This window comes from Vulpes vulpes, chromosome 10 (assembly GCF_048418805.1).
Source record: "Vulpes vulpes isolate BD-2025 chromosome 10, VulVul3, whole genome shotgun sequence".
Taxonomy (NCBI): Eukaryota; Metazoa; Chordata; class Mammalia; order Carnivora; family Canidae; genus Vulpes; species Vulpes vulpes.
Genome location: NC_132789.1, coordinates 10,089,543 through 10,109,099, shown reverse-complemented (window position 1 = coordinate 10,109,099; position 19,557 = coordinate 10,089,543). Strand labels below are relative to the sequence as shown.

Here is a 19,557-nt window from a genome sequence, read left to right as displayed (position 1 = left end):
CAAGATCATTATCTGAAAACAGTAGGTCACACTACAGTTCAACAACAAAATAAGGCTTACAAACGATTAACAACAGTTATAAAATAATAATAGCAACATGGTGATGAAAAGGGGAGGGGGGAGATTCTGGCTCCACCACTAATTGGTTGAGTGGCTTCAAGCTAGCTGCCTAACTTCTGAAAATCAGTTTACTCATCTTTAGAACCAGGATAATAATAATAATAATAATAATAATAAAAGGAATAATTTCTCTTCTCTTAAGGTTATAGGGAGGATTAAAGATGTTTGGCTTACAGGAAGAGCTAAATAAACGTTAGCTATTAGAAGTGTTATTACTACCCCGAACTTCCAAAGGCTCCCATCAATTCACTAATCCTCCTTCTGATTCTTGGGTGCAAATCCTGACATTTACTAGCATGTAACTTCTGAGCCTCAGTTTCCACATCCGTAAAACGGAGGCAATTAATGGTACCTGCCTTTCCAAGCTGTGGTTAAGGATTAACTGACTGGAGATACAGCTCCCTTCCCTCCCATCTCCCAAAGCGAAGACCGCGGAGGAAGGAAATACTTCTAATAGCAGCAGATACAGTCAGTTTTTCCATTTCTGGCACGTGAGGGGGGAGGGGGGGAGGTGCAAAGAGCCACAGAAAGGGGGTCAAGTTCCTGAGTGAAGCCCCCAAAGGCAAGCGAGAGACCGAGTGACCCAGAGCGGCTCGACCGTCGGGGACCCGGCCTGCGAAACTCCCTCCTCTCCCCTCCCGCGTCCCGGGGCGAGGAGCCTCCCCCAGCGAGCGGGGTTATTTCGGAATCACCATGAGGCAATTCTCATGAGGCAATGGGTCAGGAATGCGGCGCCGAGCCGGGCCGCTGGCGTCCGCGGTTCCCCGGGCGGCTCTACCTGCCCCGGTCCCGACGGGCATCCCCAGGGCTGCGAGAGCCGGAACTCGGGGAGGCAGGAAATGAATGGGGACCCGAGAGGTGGGGGCGCGGCGGTGCCGGGCCCCCGACCCCGGGAGGGCGACAAGTTGGGAGGCAGCCGGCCCCCGCGACCCCCGGGACGTCGCCCGAAGCCCGGCCGGGGCGCCCCCTCCCGGGCGGGGCTGATCGAACGCGGCGGGGGCCGGGGCCGAGGCCCGGGCCGGGCCCTCGGGGCTCCTCACCTCCGCGATGTCATGTTCCTCCCGCCCTCCGGCTCCGCGACGGACCCGCTCCTTGCTCAGGCTGCTCTGGGCCCGGTCACATCGGGCTGGCCCGAGGGAGGCCCGCTCGGGACCGGACGCGGGGGTAGAGCCAGCCGGCCGCGCGCAGACCCCCCTCCAGGCCTGGGGATCCCGCAGACTGTGCAGCCGCCCCCCAAGCCCGGTTCGCTCCTCCTCCTCCCCCGCCTATCCCCGCCGGCGCCGCCGTGACGTCACCCCGCGCGACGCCCGCCGCCACTTCCTGCTCTCCGTCGGCCTGGGACTGAGCGGCGGCGGGTAGTGGCAGTGCGGCGGCCCCGTGGAGTCTCCGCCGCGACGCAGTCGGCGGCGCCCCCTCCCCCGCCTGTGCGCCTGTGCGCCTGGGCTGCGGGGCGCGCGCGGCGCCCTCACGAGCGTGCGCACGTGCGCGAGCCCGCCGCGGCCGCTCCGCCCTGTCCGTTTGCATCCCGGCCCTGATTGCCAAATCGAATTTCATTCATTTCGTCCCACAAATCGCCGCTCCGCTCGCCGCCCGGCTAACCTCGCAGGGGCCGAGCCTCTGAGCTTCGGGGTTCGCCATTTCTTCGTTTCTGTAAAACGAAGAGAGGAGCTGTATTCTTTTCATGGGATTATCGGGAAGATTGAATATGCAAAATGCCTAGAACTAGGCCTGCCCTATTTAAGAAGTGCTTTGGGATTGTTACCTGGATTACCATTATAATTAAACATCTGTGGAAGGTTTTCTCTCTTTCAGGCACTGTTTTAAACGATGGGGAAAGAAAGAAAGGAAAGAGAGAAAGAGAAGAAAGAAAGAAAGAAAGAAAGAAAGAAAGAAAGAAAGAAAGGAAAGAAAAGAAAGAAAAAACCCCACACAACTATGGGAGTACAGTCGTGAACTGAAAAAAACAGAAATCCCTGCTAAAATACTGGAGACAATACTGTACTTCCATCCTCCTTTCTTGCCGTTTCTCCACACCCCTCCATATTATTGCTTTTTTAATTTATCTGCGAGAGAGAGAGCACAAGGAGGAGGGGAAGCAGGAGAGAGAGAATCTCAAGCAGACTCCAGTACTGACTGAGTGGTGGGCTCGGGGTGGGGCTCCGCCCTGGCTCAACCGCCAGACCCTGAGATCTGGACGTGGGCCCAAACCGAGAGTCTGCAGCTCAACCCACTGTGCCATCCCGTCGCTGCTATATTACTGCCTTCGTAGTGTAAGAAGTCACCGAGGAGGACAATTGGAGTATAGATCTGATCCTGCAGCAGTCAGTGGTAATAACTGGTGAATAGCATTTCAGGCGTAGGGAGAGGCAAGTGCAAAAGCCCTAAGGCAGGAGGCTGCCTCCTGTATCCCAAAAATTATGAAGAGGTCTCTGGCTGGAGCACAGGTGGAGGTGGAAGGGGTGAAGGGAGAGCAGTAGGAGATGAAGTGAGAACACCATAGAGAGGATCTAAGGCCTTTTTTTTTTTTTTTTCCTGAGAGAGAGGGGGGGGGGGAGGGAGAAGGAGACTCCCTGCTGAGCAGGGAGCCCTATATGGGGCTCGATCCCAGGACCTGAGGATCATGACCTGAGCCAAAGGCAGATGCTTAACTGACTGAGCCACCCAGGTACTCCCAATTTTTTTTAAGATTGTATTATTTTATCTATTTGAGAGAGAGCATGCATGAGAATAGGGTAGGGAAGGGATAAAGGGAGAGGGAGAGGCAGACTCCCTGTTGCAAAGGGAGCCTGATGCAAGGCTCTATCCCAGGACCCTGAGATCATGGCCTGAGCCACCCAGGCACCATGAGATGATCTAAGGTCATATATATGTAGACAATTTAAATGAATGATAAAATGGAGAGCCTTTGAAAGATTTTTTAGCAGAAAAGGAATATAATCCATGTTTTAAAATGTAAAGTAATAAAGTAAGGGTACTCTGTGAGAATCAGATCAAGAGGACAAGTCTGGAAACAGACTAGTTCAGAATACTACAATGCTGTAATATTCCAGACTAGAGATGATGGTGGTTCAGACCAGAATGAGAAGGTAGAGCCTTTACCTGATGAATGTCCTTGTAACTCATTAAAGGCCACAGATCTAGTAAGTGACGGTCAGAATTGAACCCATGTCTATGTAGCTCCAAAATCATTTTTTTTCCTCCCAGTGCTCCCACCTCATTCCTTTAAGAGAACCCTCATATATTGTGCTCACTGCTTCAGCCTTGGTGATAAAAAAAAGGGGGGGGGGGGCATCTGGGTGGCTCAACGGTTGAGTGTCTGCCTTCAGCTCAGGGCATGAACCCAGGGTCCCAGGATCAAGTCCTGCAAGGGCTCCCCAAGAGAAGCCTTCCTCTCCCTCTGCCTATGTCTCTGCCTCTCTCTCTGTCTCTCATGAATAAATAAAATCTTTTTTTAAAAAATCCTTACAGGGAAGCCCGGGTGGCTCAGCAGTTTAACGCTGCCTTCAGCCCAGGGCCTGTTCCTGGAGACCCGGGATCAAGTCCCGCATCAGGCTCCCTGCATGGAGCCTGCTTCTCCCTCTGCCTGTGTCTCTGCCTCGCTCTCTCTCTCTCTCTCTCATGGGGCCTGCTTCTCCCTCTGCCTGTGTCTCTGCGTCTCTGTGTGTGTGTGTGTGTGTCTGTGTCTGTGTCTCTCATGAATAAATAAAATCCTTAAAAAAATAAAAATTAAAATCCTTACAAAATTTGTCTTTAATATATGTCATTTTAATTTATGTAATAGGCATTCAACAAGCAGTTGTCCACCCTGTTTCTTTCCAGACCCCCTCAATTCTGGCCGTTGACTCAAACAACATCTAACTCATCTTAGGCCTGCAGGCTTGCCCTTTCCAACCCATTCTTCACATAATAGCCAGAATAATCTAAAATGCAAAACTAGTCACTCCCTACATTGAATACTTCAATGGCTACTCATTGCTTTGAGGATGAAATTAACAAGGATGAAATTATTTTAACCACCTAGTCTGGGGACTCCTGGGTGGCAGCAGTTTAGCACGTGCCTTTGGCCCAGGGTGTGATCCCAGAGTCCCTAGATCAAGTCCCACATCTGGCTCCCTGCATGGAGCCTGCTTCTCCCTCTGCCTGTGTCTCTGCCTCTCTCTGTGTGTCTCTCATGCATAAATAAATAACATTTTAAAATAACTACCTAATCTGCCCCCACTTACTTCACCAGCCCCTCTTCTCGCCACTCTATTACCCAGCTATGCTCAATGACCTTCAGTTCCCCCTCAATATATCATGCTCTTGCACAGTCCAGGCTCTCTACACAATCTGTTCCCTCTCTCTAGAGGGTTCTTTCTGACTTCCCACCTCATGAACTCTAGTTAATGCCTGAAATCTCAAACTAGAGGTCATCAACTCTGGGATAGGAAGACTTACCAGATTCTCCTGGTCCAGGTTAGATGGTCCCCAAGACACCTATCCTAGCTTAGAACTAAACACACAGTCTACTCTACGACGCATTATCATAAGTTCTTGATCTGCAAAGCTCAGCCTGTCTGCCTGGGTGTCCATAGGGAAGTCACTTGACTTCTCTTGTGTCTCAGTTTCCTTCTTCTGTAAAATGGAGGGATCACCATACTACTTACTACATAGGGTAGGTGGTGAAACATGAAAGATTTGTTGTTTATGAAGTACTTAGTGCTGGGCAAGTAAGGACTTGCTAAATGCCGGTTATTATTTGTCTCTTTTCCAAACTAAACTGTAAACTCTTTGAATGCAGAAACCATTGCTTCCCCAATCTTTCCTATATCTGTACATTCTGCTGTTGGAATGATCTTTTTGAGAGTACAAATCTAATCATACCATTCTCCTGTTCTATGGGGGAGTTCAAAACCTTTAGCAATAAATGAAAACCTCCCATTAGCACATCAGGCCCTTCTAAATATGAACAATGCCTACCTGTTCAGCTTTATTTACTCCCACTCACTCACATAATCAGGCAGTTTCCAAAGGCCTCCCTGTCTCCCTAAATTTAGTTCCTTCTTTCTGGGACACCCTTTAAACCCATCACCATCTGGAAAACTAAGCATCAGGCAAGATTCAGTTCTAACTCAATCAGTTCCTCCAGGAATCATTCTCTGCACACACCCCTGAATTTTATTCCTGAGAATAAAATAGAGACCCTCCCTCCCTATGCTTTGGGGGCTGCCTATTCATCCCTCCATAGGCCCCTAACACAGTTTAACATCATTGTTGGTTGATTCTTCTGTCTCTTCCCTTACAAGTTTCTTTAAGAATAAACTCACTATCTTCCTCACCTTTATTTTACATTATTTTTAAAGTAGGCTCCACACCCAATGTGTGGCTTGAACTCACGACCCTGAGATCAAGAGTCACATGTTCCACTGACTGAGCTAGCCAGGTGCTTCTTTCTTCATCTTTATATGCCCAGAGCCTAGTAGAGTACCTGGTTTAGAATAGGCTTAAGAAATGTTCACTTAGAAAAAATATTCATTTAGAAGTACTTTATTTTTTAAGATGTTATTTATTTATTCATAAGGGACACAGAGAGAGGCAGAGACATAGGGCAGAGCGAGAAGCAGACTCTCTGCAGGGAGCCTGATGTGGGACTCCATCCCAGGACCCCAGGATCACACCCTGAGCTGAAGGCAGACGCTCAACCGCTGAGCCACCCAGGTGCCCCCACATTATGTATATTGTATTAACTGTGTGGGTAGGAGCCTGGAGTCAGATGAGCCTGGAGTCAGATGCCTTCTGCTGCCTTCTGAAGCCAGCAGGCGATGTATGTCCTCTTACATTCAGTAGAAAGGATAGCCTTTGAGACCCTTGACCAAAGAAAGGTCCAGCTACTGACACTCTGGGAACAGATGGACTACGGACTCCAATTTGCCTCTTCCAGTAAATTCTTCAGCATCTCTCCATTCGTACTCTCCTGGCCAGCTTCTACACCAAGTAGGATGCTGCTTACTTCCTCATCAACACAGCCTCATTGCTCAGTGTACTGCTGCCTAAGTTACTCCAATTCCCTGCAGTTCATCTCTTTGGCATCAACAAATACTGAGGGATGAGGATGGGGTAACACCAGACCAAAGGGATGTAACATCCTTTCTTTCTCCCCATTGTCCTCTATATCTTGAAAGCCTGAGAACTATCTAAACTTTCCCAAACTACTAAGAAGAGAACAGATTGGAAAATGGGGCTCTCTGGGCCCAGCCCTGCTAAGAGGATTTATCTGAATCAGTAAAGGTGGAAAGATCAGGCCAAATCATTCTCCCTCACAGCAGGAAGCCATGTTTAAGCAGCTTGTTTGATTGTTTTTCCAGATCTTCCATCCACACCAGCTTCCAGCTCTGTTTTGCTGTGTATTTCCCTTATAATAAAGATAATTTTGGGATGCTTGGTGGTTCAGTGGTTGAGCATCTGCCTTCCGCTTAGGGCTTGATCCTGGAGTTCCAGGATCAAGATCAAGTCTCCCATCAGACCCCTTGCAGGGAACCTACTTCTCCTTCTGCCTATGTCTCTGCCTCTCTCTGTGTGTCTCTCATGAATAAATAAATCTTTAAAAAAAAAGATAATTTGGGGGCACCTGGGTAACTCAGTTGGTTAAGTGCTTACTTTCAGCTCATGTTATAATCCTGGGGTCCTGGAATCCAGACCCACATTGGGCTCCCTGCTCAGCAGAGAATCTGCTTCTCCCTCTCTCCCTCTGCCCCTTTCTACTGCTTGTCCTCTCATGCTCTCTCTCTCTCTCAAATAAATAAATAAAAAATTTTTAATAATTTTTTTCAAAAAAGTGAGTGTATACATATGCATATATAATCACAAAGATGTATATATCTTTGTGACTTAATTTTTTCCTCTTAATGTATCACAAATATCCCTAGACCAGCATTATTGTCCAATACAACTATGTGAGCCATATATGTAATATTAAAAGTTACAGTATTCACACTTAAAAAAGTAAAAAGTGGTGAAATCAATGCAAATATATTTAATCTAATATATCAAGATATTATTATTCAAACTATAATCAACACATACAAAAATTAATGAGATATAAATTTTTTAACATTTTATTTATTTATTCATGAGCGACACAGAGAGAGGCAGATACATAGGCAGAGGGAGAAGCAGGCTCCCCCTGGGGAGCCTGATGCAGGAATTGAGATCACTATTTATTATTTTAGAGAGAGAGAAAGACAGTGCTCAAGCAGGGGAAGGGGCAGAGAGGGAAGGAGAGAGACAAGCAGACTCTGTGCTGAGCAGGAAGCCCAAGTGGAGCTCCAGGCAGGGCTCCATCTCATGACCCTAAGATCATTACCAGGGCCAAGATTAAGAGTCACACCCTCAACTGCCTGAGCCACTCAGGTCCCACTGAAGGAGGCATTTAATATGAAAGAACTGAAGCTCATTTACAATAAGTGAGTTATACAATGTCACACAGACACATTGAATCCTACCTCTTGGTGCCACAGAAAGACAGAAAATCAGCAGGCAGTTGTACTACAGAGAGGGTACTGACCTTATAACCTGGAGTTCACTTGATATATGATCTGATGATAAGCTTCTGCATGTGATGTTCATAAAATGCGGATGATATTGACAACATTGATAATACCTCCCTAAGTTAAGGTCAACATAGTGATTCCCTCAGTTACTCAATTTTCTCTTAAAAGTGTTCATGGAGGGGGGCACCCAGGTGGCTCAGTGGTTGAGCATCTGCCATTGGCTCAGGTCATGATCCCGGGATCTGGGGATCGAGTTCCACATCCGGACTCCCTGCAGGGATCATGCTTCTTCCTCTGCCTATGTCTCTGCCTCTCTCTGTGTGTCTCTCATGAATAAACAAAGTATTTTTAAAAATAAAAAGAATAAATAAATAAATAAATAAATAAATAAAATCTTTATAGGAAAAAATTCCTACTTCACATTCTTACTTGCCCTGAGGCTTAAAATGATTTAGTGTCTGCAAAAATGTCTGCTTTGGGGGCACCTGTGTGGTTCAGTCAGTTAAGCATGTGCCTTTGGCTCAGGTCATGATCCCGGAATCTTGGGATCAAGCCCCACATCAGGCTCCCTGCTCAACCTGGAGTATGCTTCTCCCTTTCCCACTGCTCTTCCCTGCCCCCTCCTGACTTGTGCGTGCTCACACTCCCTCTCTCAAATAAATAAATATAATCTTAGAAAAGGGCGGGGGGTGGGGGGTGCGGGCAGCCCGGGTGGCTCAGCGGCTTAGCGCCTGCCTTCAGCCCAGGGCGTGATCCTAGAGACCCGGAATGAGTCCCACCTAGGGGTCCCTGCATGGAGCCTGCTTCTCCCTCTGCCTGTGTCTCTCTGTGTCTCTGCCTCTCTCTCTCTCTGTCTCTCAAGAATAAATAAATAAAATCTTAAAAAAAAAAAAAAAAAAGAAAGGAAAAATTTGCTTTGTACTAATGAAGCACTGTGCAAAAAAATTTTTTTTGTTAAAGATGTTTATTTTGGGACGCCTGGGTGGCTCAGGAGTTGAGCGACTGCCTTTGGCTCAGGGCGTGATCCAGGGATCTGGGATCGAGTCCCATATGGGGCTCCCTGCAGGGAACCTGCTTCTCCCTCTGCCTGTGTCCCTGCCTCTCTCTCTCTCTCTCTCTCTTTGTGTCTCTCATGAATAAATAAACATCTTTAAAAAAATATATATGTTTATTGGGCAGCCCGGATGGCTCAGAGGTTTAGTGCCACCTTCAGCCCAGGGCGTGATCCTGGAGACCTGGGATGGAGTCCCATGTCAGGTTCCCTGCAGAGAGTCTGCTTCTCCCTCTGCCTGTGTCTCTGCCTCTCTCTTTGTCTCTCATGAATAAATAAATGAAGTCATTTAAAAAAATTTAAAAAAATTAAAAAGATGTTTGTTTGTTTATTTATTTATTTGACAGAGAAAGAGCCAGCATGCACAAGCTGGGGAAGAGACAGAGGAAGAGGGAGAAGCAGACCCCCCCCAACCCCTCCATTATTAGGGAACCCAACATAGGGCTCAATCCCAGGACCTAAACCAAAGGCAGATACTTACCCGACTAAGCCATCTAGGCACCCCCAAGCACTGCACAAATTTAAAAGTATTTTAAATATGACAAAAAGAGGTGCTTGATAATAACATTTACTTTATAACTAATATATTGACAATATGTTGTCCAAGGAATGAACAGTAAATTTTGCAGTACCACAACAAAACACAAGAGGGGGTTCATTTATGTTTTTTATTTTATTTTTAAAGATTTTATTTATTTATTCATGAGAGACACAGAGAAAAGGCAGAGGGAGAAGTTGGCTTCATGCAGGGAGCCGGATATAGGACTTGATCCTGGGTCTCCAGGATCACACCCTGGACCAAAGGCAGGGGCCAAACCGCTGAGCCACCCAGGGATCCATGTTTTTTGTTTTAATGGCAGGTAATTTAACAAATATTTTGATGCATGTACTACGTGAAAGTTTCTAAGTTGTCGGGTTTTTTTGTTTTGTCTTTTGTTTTTTGGGGTTTTTTTTTAGGGGCTTAAGTGAACAGCTCTGCACTTCATTCATTCCAATTCGTTTTCTTTCTTTCTTTCTTCTTCCCCAATACACTTTCTGAAGTACCTGTTTTTAGGAGGTGTTTTGCTCAGGAAGCTGAATAAATAAAGGTGCTGACATTTCCATTCTTAAAAAAGAGCAGTGCCCAAGCTTTTCTTTGGGAATATTACAGGTCCAGACAGTGAATAATCCTACACTGGCATAAAATGCAGCCTATTAGACTCACACTCATCCTTAATTTGTATGGAAGGAAGACAGACTCATTTAAAACCTGCATGTTTCAGCAGGTATAGCCAGTCTGTATTCACTGTAGTCTGAAGGTTTCCACTGAAATCTCTGAGGCTTTCAGAGATATCTGATCACTCTATTTGTATCTTCAGTCAACCAGAATGGGAAAAAGACTACATGATTCCCAGGGAACACAGCCACAAAGCAGGTGACTTAGATCTGAAGAAAAGGTGAAAAGCTCTCCACCAGCCACAAGCAAATGAAAGAGAATAGAAAATTCAAGCCAAAAAGGTGTCACATATGTATATATGTTGTCTTAAGGGCTTGGATGCAGTGTTTTGTTTATTTTGCAAAGGTAATAAGTATTCATAATTCTAATATGAGCAAAGAACTTTTATTCATCTTCATTAGTCATCTTTCTTTTTTAACATTTTATTTATTCTTTTGACAGAAAGAAAGAGAACACAAGCAGGGAGGAAAGGCAGAGGGAAAGGGAGAAGCAGGCTCCCCACCGAGCAAGAAGTCCTATGCAGGGCTCAATCCCAGGACCCTGGAATCATGGCCTGAGCCAAAGGCCTAGCCTAATGAGCCACCCAGGTGTCCCTAGTCATCTCTTTAATCTTTACAGATGGATAATTAAAAGTACAATCTCTAAAATCAAATCCATGTTATGAATAAGTTATTTGACCTCTCTGAGCCCCAGAGTCCTCATAATAGAACCCTTCATAGGCTGTAGAGAGGATTAAATGAAATAAAGCAAGGCACATAACACAGTTCTAACTACATAACATACAATATTTTTCTTATTCTCTTAGCTGCATAAACATTAGCAGAATATTTGCCATATAGTAGAATCTCCAATAATTATGATGTTGGTGGGGCAGCCTGGGTGGCTCAGCGGTTTAGAACTGCCTTCAGCCCAGGGTGTGATCCTGGAGACCTGGGATTGAGTTGGGCATCAGGCTCCCTGCTTCTCCCTCTGCCTGTGTCTCTGCCTCTCTCTGTGTGTGTGTCTCTCATAAATAAATAAATAAAATCTAAAAAAGGAAAAAAAAAACTATGATGTTGGTGTTGATGACAGTGGTGTCATGCAGGGGGACAGGTGATGGTAACATGAGCTAACATTTATCTAGCATTTACCATGCATCAAATAGCGTTCTTTATGATTTTGTGTACAATAATTTATTTAATCTTTCCAACAACCCTGTGAGGCAGGTAATATTGTTTTTTCTTTTTTAAGATTTTATTTATTTGAGAGAGAGAGGGTACACACACATGACCAGGGGGAGGGGCAGCAGAAGAGGGAGATGCAGACTCCCACTGAGCAGGAAGCCCTACCTGGGGCTTGATCCTAGGATCCTGAGATAATGACCTGAGCCAAAGGCAGATGCTTAACCCAATGAGCCAACTCAGGTGCCCTGGCAGGTAATACTGTTATCCTCATTTTAGAAATAAAGAATCTGGGGGTACCCAGGTGGCTCAGTCTGTTAAGCATCTGACTCTTGATTTCAGCTCAGGTTATGACCTCCAGGTTGTGGGATAGAGTCCTGAGTGGGTCTTCCTGCTCAGTGGGAAGTCTGCTTCTCCCTCTCCCTCTGCCCCCAACTCTGCTCATGGGCATGCTCTATCACTCTAAAATAAATAAATAAATAAAATTAAAATATTTTTTAAAAAAGAAATGAAGGAGCACGACACCTGAAACTAATGCAACATGTGTGTCAATTATACTTTGATAAATAAAATGAAGTAAAACAAAACTTCCAAAAGAAGTACAAAGTAGCCAGAAATGCTTGTAGAAGGGATGAACAACTGTACTCCAACATGCTTTCATGCTTCTTGCTTTTATTCTTCCAATAATCACTTTCACCTGCCAAATGTGTTTATATTCTTCCAAATCCAACATGAAACTCAACTCTTTTGCAAAAGTTTCCTAAATCTCCCAGAATAAATATCTTATAATTATTCATTTTTTTCTGTTTGTTTTTCCTTTGAATGTGTGTTCTTCGAGAACGGAAATGTATTTTATTCACATTATTTTTTAATTTTTAAAAAATATTTTATTTTGAGTAATCTCTAAGCCAATGTGGGGCTCGACCTCATCAATCCCAAGATCAAGAATTACATGCTCTAGCAATTGATTCAGCCAGGCACTCCTATTTTACTTATGTTAGATTCTAGCTTCTCTGACTCTCCGCCGTTGAGCATAATCTATAGTCTGAAGAGGGGATATTGGCCCTAAGTCAACTGCGGAGAAAATGTCCATGGAAGGTCCCCAACGAGCCTTTCATAGGAATGATTTCACTTTATTTGGTGATTTGGTTTTTCATCTAAGTATCCTTTCTTATTTTGAAAATGATAGTCCTTTCTAATGTCCTTAGTAAGCAAAATAAAAAGTTGTAATTTATGTCAGCTTCCAAAAGTGTTTTGAGAATTTGATTGGTCTATAAAATGAAACATTTTCAAAGTGTTCTTCGCTTTTGCCTCTTATAAAAAGAAATAACACACACACGAAAAGAAAGAACACCATCAAAGGAGAGAAAACTACATTTCCCATAATGCCACAGATCAGGAAGGACGTGATACTCAGCATCTCCCGTGATGCCTTATAGACCGGAAGCGGGGACCTTAGTTCTCTTTTCCATCTTGCAAGGTAAGAATGGCGGGTCCTCTCTGCAAGACTCGATTTCGGAATCCCCAATCCTTCGCCATCCGAACCAGGAGGGTTTCAAGTGGACACCTACAGGGGTCGGACATGGTCGGGGCCAACTGAGAGGCCTCCCAGACGGTTCATTTATCTCGCCTGGGTTTGCTTATGGCGCGAAGAGGGTGAGGTGAGGTGCCGGAGAGGCTCCGAAACTCCGGCTGCTTGTCACCCCCCTGGGTTGGGGATACAGGGCCCTTTTGGGGATCCGTAGCTGAGGAGTGGGGCCTCAGGGACCAGAGTGAGGGCGCGCGCTCCGGAATCCCGGGTTCGGGTACCAAAACACAGCTCTGAACTTGTCTGAGCCACGTTGGGCTTTGGGGCTGAGGCCAAATGCTACTTTTCCTTCTAACCACGTCCGCGACCGGAAGTCGCCCCTTGTGTTTGCGCTGTTTAGTCCGCCCTGAGTTTGGGCTGGGTGTTTGTGCGTTCTCGTCTCCTAAGCCGAGTTTCTTGAATGAGACAGCAGTCTGAAAAGCGCAAAAGCCCTGGAAACCAACGGTTTCCGGGCCCGGCCTCACTGCTTCATACCTGTGGCGATTTGTTAGATTTCTAAATCACAAACCAGCAACAGTGAACGAGTGGAATAGGGACTTTTGACCACTAATTTTTTTTTTTTAAGTTTTATTTATTCATGAGAGACACAGAAGGAGAGAGAGGCAGAGGCACCAAGGCAGCCTCCACGCAGGAAGCCTGACGTGGGACTCGATCCCGGGTCTCCAGGGTCATGCCCTGGGCCGAAGGCAGGCGTTAAACCGCTGAGCCACTCAGGGATCCCCTTGACCACTAAATACTTAGCAAATGTAAGAGCTCTTCGAATGTTTACATATATGAAGGCTGTTGCGATGCGTGTGGCTTTGGAAGGCCTAGATCTTACAGGGGAGAGAGGGTGAAGCCTTATCAATGTACTGTTTATGTAATGTTTTGTCATGGGATAATTGATGCAATGCATTTCTCTTTAACATACCCTGGTAGATGGCGGGCGAAAAAGCCGAGAAGCCGGATACTAAGGAGAAGAAACCTAAGAAGGTTAATGCTGGTGGCAAGGCAAAGAAGGGTAACCTAAAGGCTAAAACGCCAAAGAAGGGGAAGCCCCACTGCAGCCGAAACCCTGTCCTAGTCAGAGGAATTGGCAGATATTCCCGATCGGCTATGTATTCCAGAAAAGCCATGTACAAGAGGAAGTATTCGGCAGCTAAATCCAGGGTAAGGGTTGAAGGAGATGACTGAGCATGACTTACATCTTCACCATAAAAATTTTTGTTTGCCTTTGACTTTGAAGCATTTGTGTCGTGATAGGTTGAAAAGAAAAAGAAGGAGAAGGTTCTTGCTACCGTTACAAAACCAGTTGGTGGTGACAAGAATGGTGGTACCCGAGTGGTCAAACTTCGCAAAATGGTAAGGTTTGGAAGAGACTGTAAACGGGAAGCCTAGTGGAAGCTTGAGTACCAGGAGTGGTTTGTTTTCGTTTTAAGGTTTTATTTATTTATTCATGAGAGAGATACACAGAGAGAGAGGCAGAGACACAGGCAGAGGGAGAAGCAGGCTCCATGTAGGGAGCCCGACTAGGAGGGATCGGTACTCCAGGATCACGCCCTGGGCCAAACAAAGATGGTACTAAACCACGGAGCCACCGGGCTTCCCCCAAGAGGGGATTTTTGTGTGGGTTTTAGAAGTTTGTGTTGGGCAGAGGATTACTAATGGAGGATTCTGGGTTTACACCAGGCTTCTTAAACATTTGTTGTTTGATCTTAAGTAGAATTACTTTTCTGTGTTTTTATTTCCTCGCCTGTAAAGAATAAAGGTTTACTTCAGAGTGTTGCGAGAATTAAGTGGGGCATGTAGCCTAGTATGCTGCCAGGCCTGTGGAGCAGTTATATACCAGAGCACTGTTGTTTGGCTCCTCTTTACACCCAAAAGCCGCAACATTTTCTCAATGTTTGTAATTTCCATTTTGGGAATATTCCCAGTTGGATTATGGTCATCACAGTTGAAAATTACTATCCCAGAGGAAAATGGTGCTTCGATTCCTTGTCATAGTTTTTGTGGGCTGGTTTTTCTGTTAGATACTAATGTTTGTGATAAAAGCAGGAGGTCATCGTGAGTTACTTGTCATACACGTAATAGTCTGTGTGGGGTCTTGTTTTGTTTTCCTTTGTGCATTACATGGTAGTGATGTAATGAGACATGCACATTAATGTGAAGTATGTGAACACAATTTGAATGGAAAAACAAGCCATGCCTCCTCTGTAACTTCCAAAATGTGTGTCAGAAGTGTTTCTGGAGATGTACAGATTAGGTTAAGTTCCGGGAGCCCAAAAAAGCTTGAGAATCACTGCTATGGCACAGTGTGTAACGATAGGACACAGAGCTTGCTGTATAATTCCAAAGTTTGGTTTAATCCCAAGCCTACAAAGGTAACTTGCTTAATGCTTTCTGTCTTTGTTCCTTTAGTTAAATGGATTCTCTCCTGTGTTTTGCCTAGGAAAGGATAAGCAGCATTGATCTTTTCTGAATTTACTGTCTACTTGGAAGTGAAATTATGTAAATCATTTCAAATAGGCGAAGAGGGGTATAACCAGTGTTAAGACTGAAACAACCAGCAATACTAATCTGATTAGCTTGTTTAAATAAGTTGGACCTATGGATTCCCTGCAGCCTAGGTATTATCCTACTGAAGATGTGCCTCGCAAGCTGTTGAGCCATGGCAAAAAACCTTTCAGTCAGCATGTGAGAAAGTTGCGAGCTAGCATCACTCCTGGGACCATTTTGATCATCCTCACTGGGCGCCACAGAGGCAAGGTGAGCAGAACCCCTCAGCTCAGGTGCTTAATCCTAATGTGTTCACGCTCTGGGTAGAGTTTCTTTGCCTATGTTACCTGTAGTTTGAGGTGGGAGGGCATAACAATACCAGCAGCCCAGTCACTACTGTAATGTGGTTTAGTCCATAATATCCAATAAATTACCATTTCCCACTGTTGATAGTACTTATTACAGTTGATTCATATGCCCCTATACCCAAAAGTGTTTATATATTTACTTCCTCAGGATAATTTTGCAGGATAGAATTACTGAGTTGTTAGGTTACCTTTTTTTAAATTTTTTATTGTTAGAAGTTAATAGCTGCTCATTATAAACTAGCACACAAAAGTATCGCTCATATCCAAGGGTCACCCCTGTTGGTGGTTTTGTATAGTTCATTCCAGAATTGCTAAGCAGTTACATATTTTGGAATTTCCTCTACCAAATTTAAAGCCTGTGATTTGATGAATTTAGAAGTCTGTTTTTAATCACAGAAATGTCTTTAATTTACAGAGGGTAGTTTTCCTGAAGCAACTGAGCAGTGGCTTGCTACTTGTGACTGGTAAGAAAATCACCAGGATATTATATTCTCAGAAACTTTATATTTTCAAATGTATTTTTGCTCCCACCTACATGGAAGTTCCAGTGCTGTGAGACTACGTACCCCATTTCATTGTCTTGCATACACCTGAATTCTAAAGAAGCGGGTATTTAATTTCTGTGTGGCAACATACCACTAAGTATCTGCCACCTAAAGTGCAGAATGGTTGACTATTAACCCCAAGGAATGATCCTGCATAAGAGTTGTACTTGATCTGCCACTTGAAACCAAAGGACAGTTGCCAGACAGGTAAAAAGTGTACTGTTCACTCTGGAGAGCAGTGCTTGGTTTAAATTTGTCAGGGACCTGTGTTTTTGGCCAATGTGTATGAGTGACAATGCTGGCTCCCAGCTTGGACACATAAGGTTTGAGGCGGGGGAGCTATGGACAAACATCTTGAAAAAGTCTGAATGCTGGCAGTAGAGAGAGCAGCTTGAGATTTCTTCAGATGCTGAGAAAAAGAAAATTCATCTCATTGGATTTCTTTAAATCCATTCTTAAATCTTTGCTTTCTCTTTCCCTCAGTATGTTGATTTTTTTCCCCCTAGGACCTCTGGCTCTCAACCGAGTTCCTCTGCGTAGAACACACCAGAAATTTGTCATTGCCACTTCCACCAAAATTGATATAAGCAGTGTGAAAATCCCCAAACATCTCACTGATGCTTATTTCAAGAAGAAGAAGCTGCGTAAACCCAGACACCAGGAAGGGGAGATTTTTGACACAGAGAAGGAGGTAAGCTGCTCTTTCTTTTTTTTTTTTTTTTTTTTTTTTTTAAGCTGCTCTTTCTGTCTTCGCCTGTGATAGTTCCAGCTTCCCTGGGTGGGAGTGAAAACAAAGTTAAGAATTGACAAAGAGAAGTAAATAAAGAGAATATCTGGGGAATAATCTTGTTCAAGGTGGTGCTGCATTCAGTGGTTTGTGGTTGTTGTTGGTCTTTTTTTTTTTTTTTTTAAGATTTTGTTTACTCATGAGGCAGGCAGAGACCTAGGCAGAGGGACAAGCAGACTCCCTGTGGGGAGCCTGATGTGGGACTCAATCCTGGAACCCAGGATCACATCCTGAGCTAAAGGCAGATGCTCAACCACTGAGTCACCCAGGTTCCTCAACATTCAGTGATTTTTTTTTTTTTTTTTCTTTTTAGATTTTTATTTATTCTTGAGGGAGCTAGGCAGAGGGAGAAGCAGGCTCCATGCAGGGAGCCTGACCTGGGATTCCATCCCTCTCCAGGATCACGCCCTGGGCTGAAGGTGGCACTACACCACTGAGCCACCAGGGCTGCCGAATTCATTGATTCTTAATGGGAATTGAGAACTCAGCCTAGAATCCTTTTGAGAGTTTGGTAGAGCTCTGTGAATTAACTGCTGCTGTTGTTTTAGGAGTTGACCCTTATTTATCCTTTTTTGGGGGGCGGAGGAGGGAGTGCAGAGAGAGAGAATCTCAGGCAGGCTCCATGCCCAGTGCAGAGCCTCACACAGGGCTCAATCTCAACAACCCTGGTGGGATCATAACCTGGGATGAAATCAAGAGTCACATGCTTTACTGACTGACCCAGGTGCCCCCACCCTTGCTGATCTTTGATGTGTATTGAAGTGGAGAAAAGAAAGAGAGCTACTATTTTTATTATATTAAAAACAAGATTATACTTCACAGCCTTCTAAGGAAGGGATGGTCAAAGTTGCTTTCTAAATCTCCCTGGGATTGAGTACTTGTGAGATAGAATTCCTGGGTTAGCTAGAGTCTGGTACTTGTGCCCTACTTTTAAATTCATTCTTTCTTTTTTTCTTCCACCTAGAAATACGAGATTACAGAGCAGCGCAAGGTTGATCAGAAAGCTGTGGACTCGCAAATTCTGCCAAAAATCAAAGCTGTTCCTCAGCTTCAGGGCTACCTCCGCTCTGTGTTTTCTCTCACAAATGGAGTTTACCCTCACAAATTGGTGTTCTAAATTTCTTACAAAGAACCTAATTAAACAACTGATCCATTTCTTTTGTGTCTTTTTTTTTTTTTTTTTTTTACCTGCCTGGAAGTGTGGTTTGACTCGGCCAGCTTGTGGGATCTTAGCCTCTGCTAAGAGGAGTGGGAGCTGAATGGGTGGTACCAGCTGTAGTGGAACCTTCTCTTTGTTGGCTCTGGACTAGCATTTAGCTCCCTCAGTCTCTGGCTTGTCACCCAGCACCCACCTGCATTTTTTTCCCAGGTCATCGTTGAACCAGATAATACTGGACTATGAGGACAGGAAACCGCCCTGCTCTTTAGGCCACAGACTTCCATTTCTCCCCCATTGGCCCAACTCTAAGTCCTTCCCCCATAATCATTGCCATTAGTCTTGTGTATCTAGTTTTTTTGAAGTGTACACAGCAAATGAGTATAATGATTCACCATTTTTTTTAACCCGAAAACCTGGTATACTGTATATACTGTTACACAGATAACAATGTGTTCTGGTCCTTCCATGAAGTCCATCTTCATTGATGTAGAGGCTAGTGTGCCGTTATATGGTATTTGGGTTTACATCATTTGTAAGTATATATAAAGTAGTAAATAAGCTCAAGTGTGCACACAGATGAGTATCAGGTAAGAATTATTTTTGGCTGAGTACGTTTCTGCAATTTAATTTTAGTAGAGGGATCCCTGGGTGACGCAGCGGTTTGGCGCCTGCCTTCGCCCCAGGGCGCGATCCTGAAGACCTGGGATCGAATCCCACGTCGGGCTCCCGGTGCATGGAGCCTGCTTCTCCCTCTGCCTGTGTCTCTGCCTCTCTCTCTCTCTCTCTCTCTCTCTCTCTCTCTCTCTCCCTCTCTCCCTCTCTCTGTGTGACTATCGTAAATAAATTAAAAAAATATATAATTTTAGTAGATTGTGCCAAACTGCCTTCTGTGGGGTTTGAGCCAGTTTATGCTCTTGTACAAGAGTGTCGTTTCTCTATAAGCTCCCTTTAACATTGGGTTATCAAATTTGCAAATTTGAAAAAAAAACCCTGCAAATTTGGGTTATTGGCAGTAGATAAATGAAAGATGGCCCCTGTGGACTTTTTGAAGCTGCTTTTATTGGCAATTCACATTAGGTGAGATTCATAATTAGAGTGTAGTTCTGTGACATCTGTGTGATTTAGTTAAACGTTATCCCCACTTTAAAAGTTTCTTCAGACTTATAGAATCAGCTCCCACTCCCAGCAATTCCTGATTAGATTTCTGTTCTGTGGTTTTGCTTTTTCTGAACGTTCTAGACAGTATGCTGCTGAGCATAATACTGGATGTGCTCAAATCCACGGTTCTTGTCAGTTTTTGGTCCGTGAAGTCCTTGTATCACTATTCTAAAATTCACACATTGAAAGACATTTGGGTTGTTCACAATTACTGGAGGTGATGAATAAAGCCACTATCAACATTCGTGCAGGTTTTTGTGTGCATATGTTTTCATTTCTGTTGGGTAAAAAATGTAAGCTTGCTGGATTGTATGGTGAAAGCATGTTTTAACTTAGAAACTTGCCAGACTTTTCCATTTTGCATCTAACTCATAATGTGTGACCGTTCCAGTTATTTCACT

At 44.6% G+C, this 19,557-nt stretch overlaps 2 protein-coding genes across 11 annotated transcripts in view; one reads left to right on the top strand and one right to left on the bottom strand.

Annotated features, from left to right (window-relative positions):
• Positions 1 to 1,556, bottom strand: part of PTPN11 (protein tyrosine phosphatase non-receptor type 11) — an 83,032-nt gene extending 81,476 nt beyond the window's left edge. For 4 of the 7 annotated variants that reach the window (XR_011995029.1, XR_011995028.1, XR_011995027.1 and 1 more), the window contains exon 1: positions 1,161 to 1,413. Coding sequence is in view for 4 of the 7 variants with exons in the window: in XM_072725167.1 (XP_072581268.1) it covers positions 1,161 to 1,174 (14 nt within the window). In the remaining 3 variants the exon portion in view is untranslated. Of the gene's footprint in view, positions 1 to 1,160 lie in introns of all 7 variants that reach the window. The other 3 variants (XM_072725169.1, XM_072725168.1, XM_026018757.2) reach the window with 2 other exon arrangements.
• A 10,955-nt stretch (positions 1,557 to 12,511) lies between these two features.
• Positions 12,512 to 17,994, top strand: RPL6 (ribosomal protein L6). Of its 4 annotated transcripts, none has more exons than XM_026018826.2 (7): positions 12,512 to 12,556; positions 13,583 to 13,813; positions 13,907 to 14,005; positions 15,266 to 15,409; positions 15,923 to 15,971; positions 16,559 to 16,743; positions 17,804 to 17,994. In XM_026018826.2, the coding sequence occupies exons 2-7, from the start codon at positions 13,583 to 13,585 to the stop codon at positions 17,954 to 17,956; spliced, it is 861 nt and encodes a 286-aa protein (XP_025874611.2). In that variant the 5' UTR covers positions 12,512 to 12,556; the 3' UTR covers positions 17,957 to 17,994. The 4 variants fall into 4 exon arrangements, with proteins under 4 accessions (XP_025874611.2, XP_072581266.1, XP_072581267.1 ...); XM_072725165.1 differs by having other exon boundaries at positions 12,538 to 12,737; XM_072725166.1 differs by having other exon boundaries at positions 12,541 to 13,410.
• The last annotated feature ends 1,563 nt before the right edge of the window (positions 17,995 to 19,557 follow it).

Coding starts and splice junctions, on each gene's coding strand:
- RPL6 (XM_026018826.2), top strand. CDS start 13,583: ATGGCGGGCGAAAAAGCCGAGAAGCCGGATACTAAGGAGAAGAAACCT. Junction 15,410..15,922: donor CTGGGCGCCACAGAGGCAAG/GTGAGCAGAACC, acceptor TTTAATTTACAG/AGGGTAGTTTTCCTGAAGCA. Junction 16,744..17,803: donor TTTTTGACACAGAGAAGGAG/GTAAGCTGCTCT, acceptor TCTTCCACCTAG/AAATACGAGATTACAGAGCA.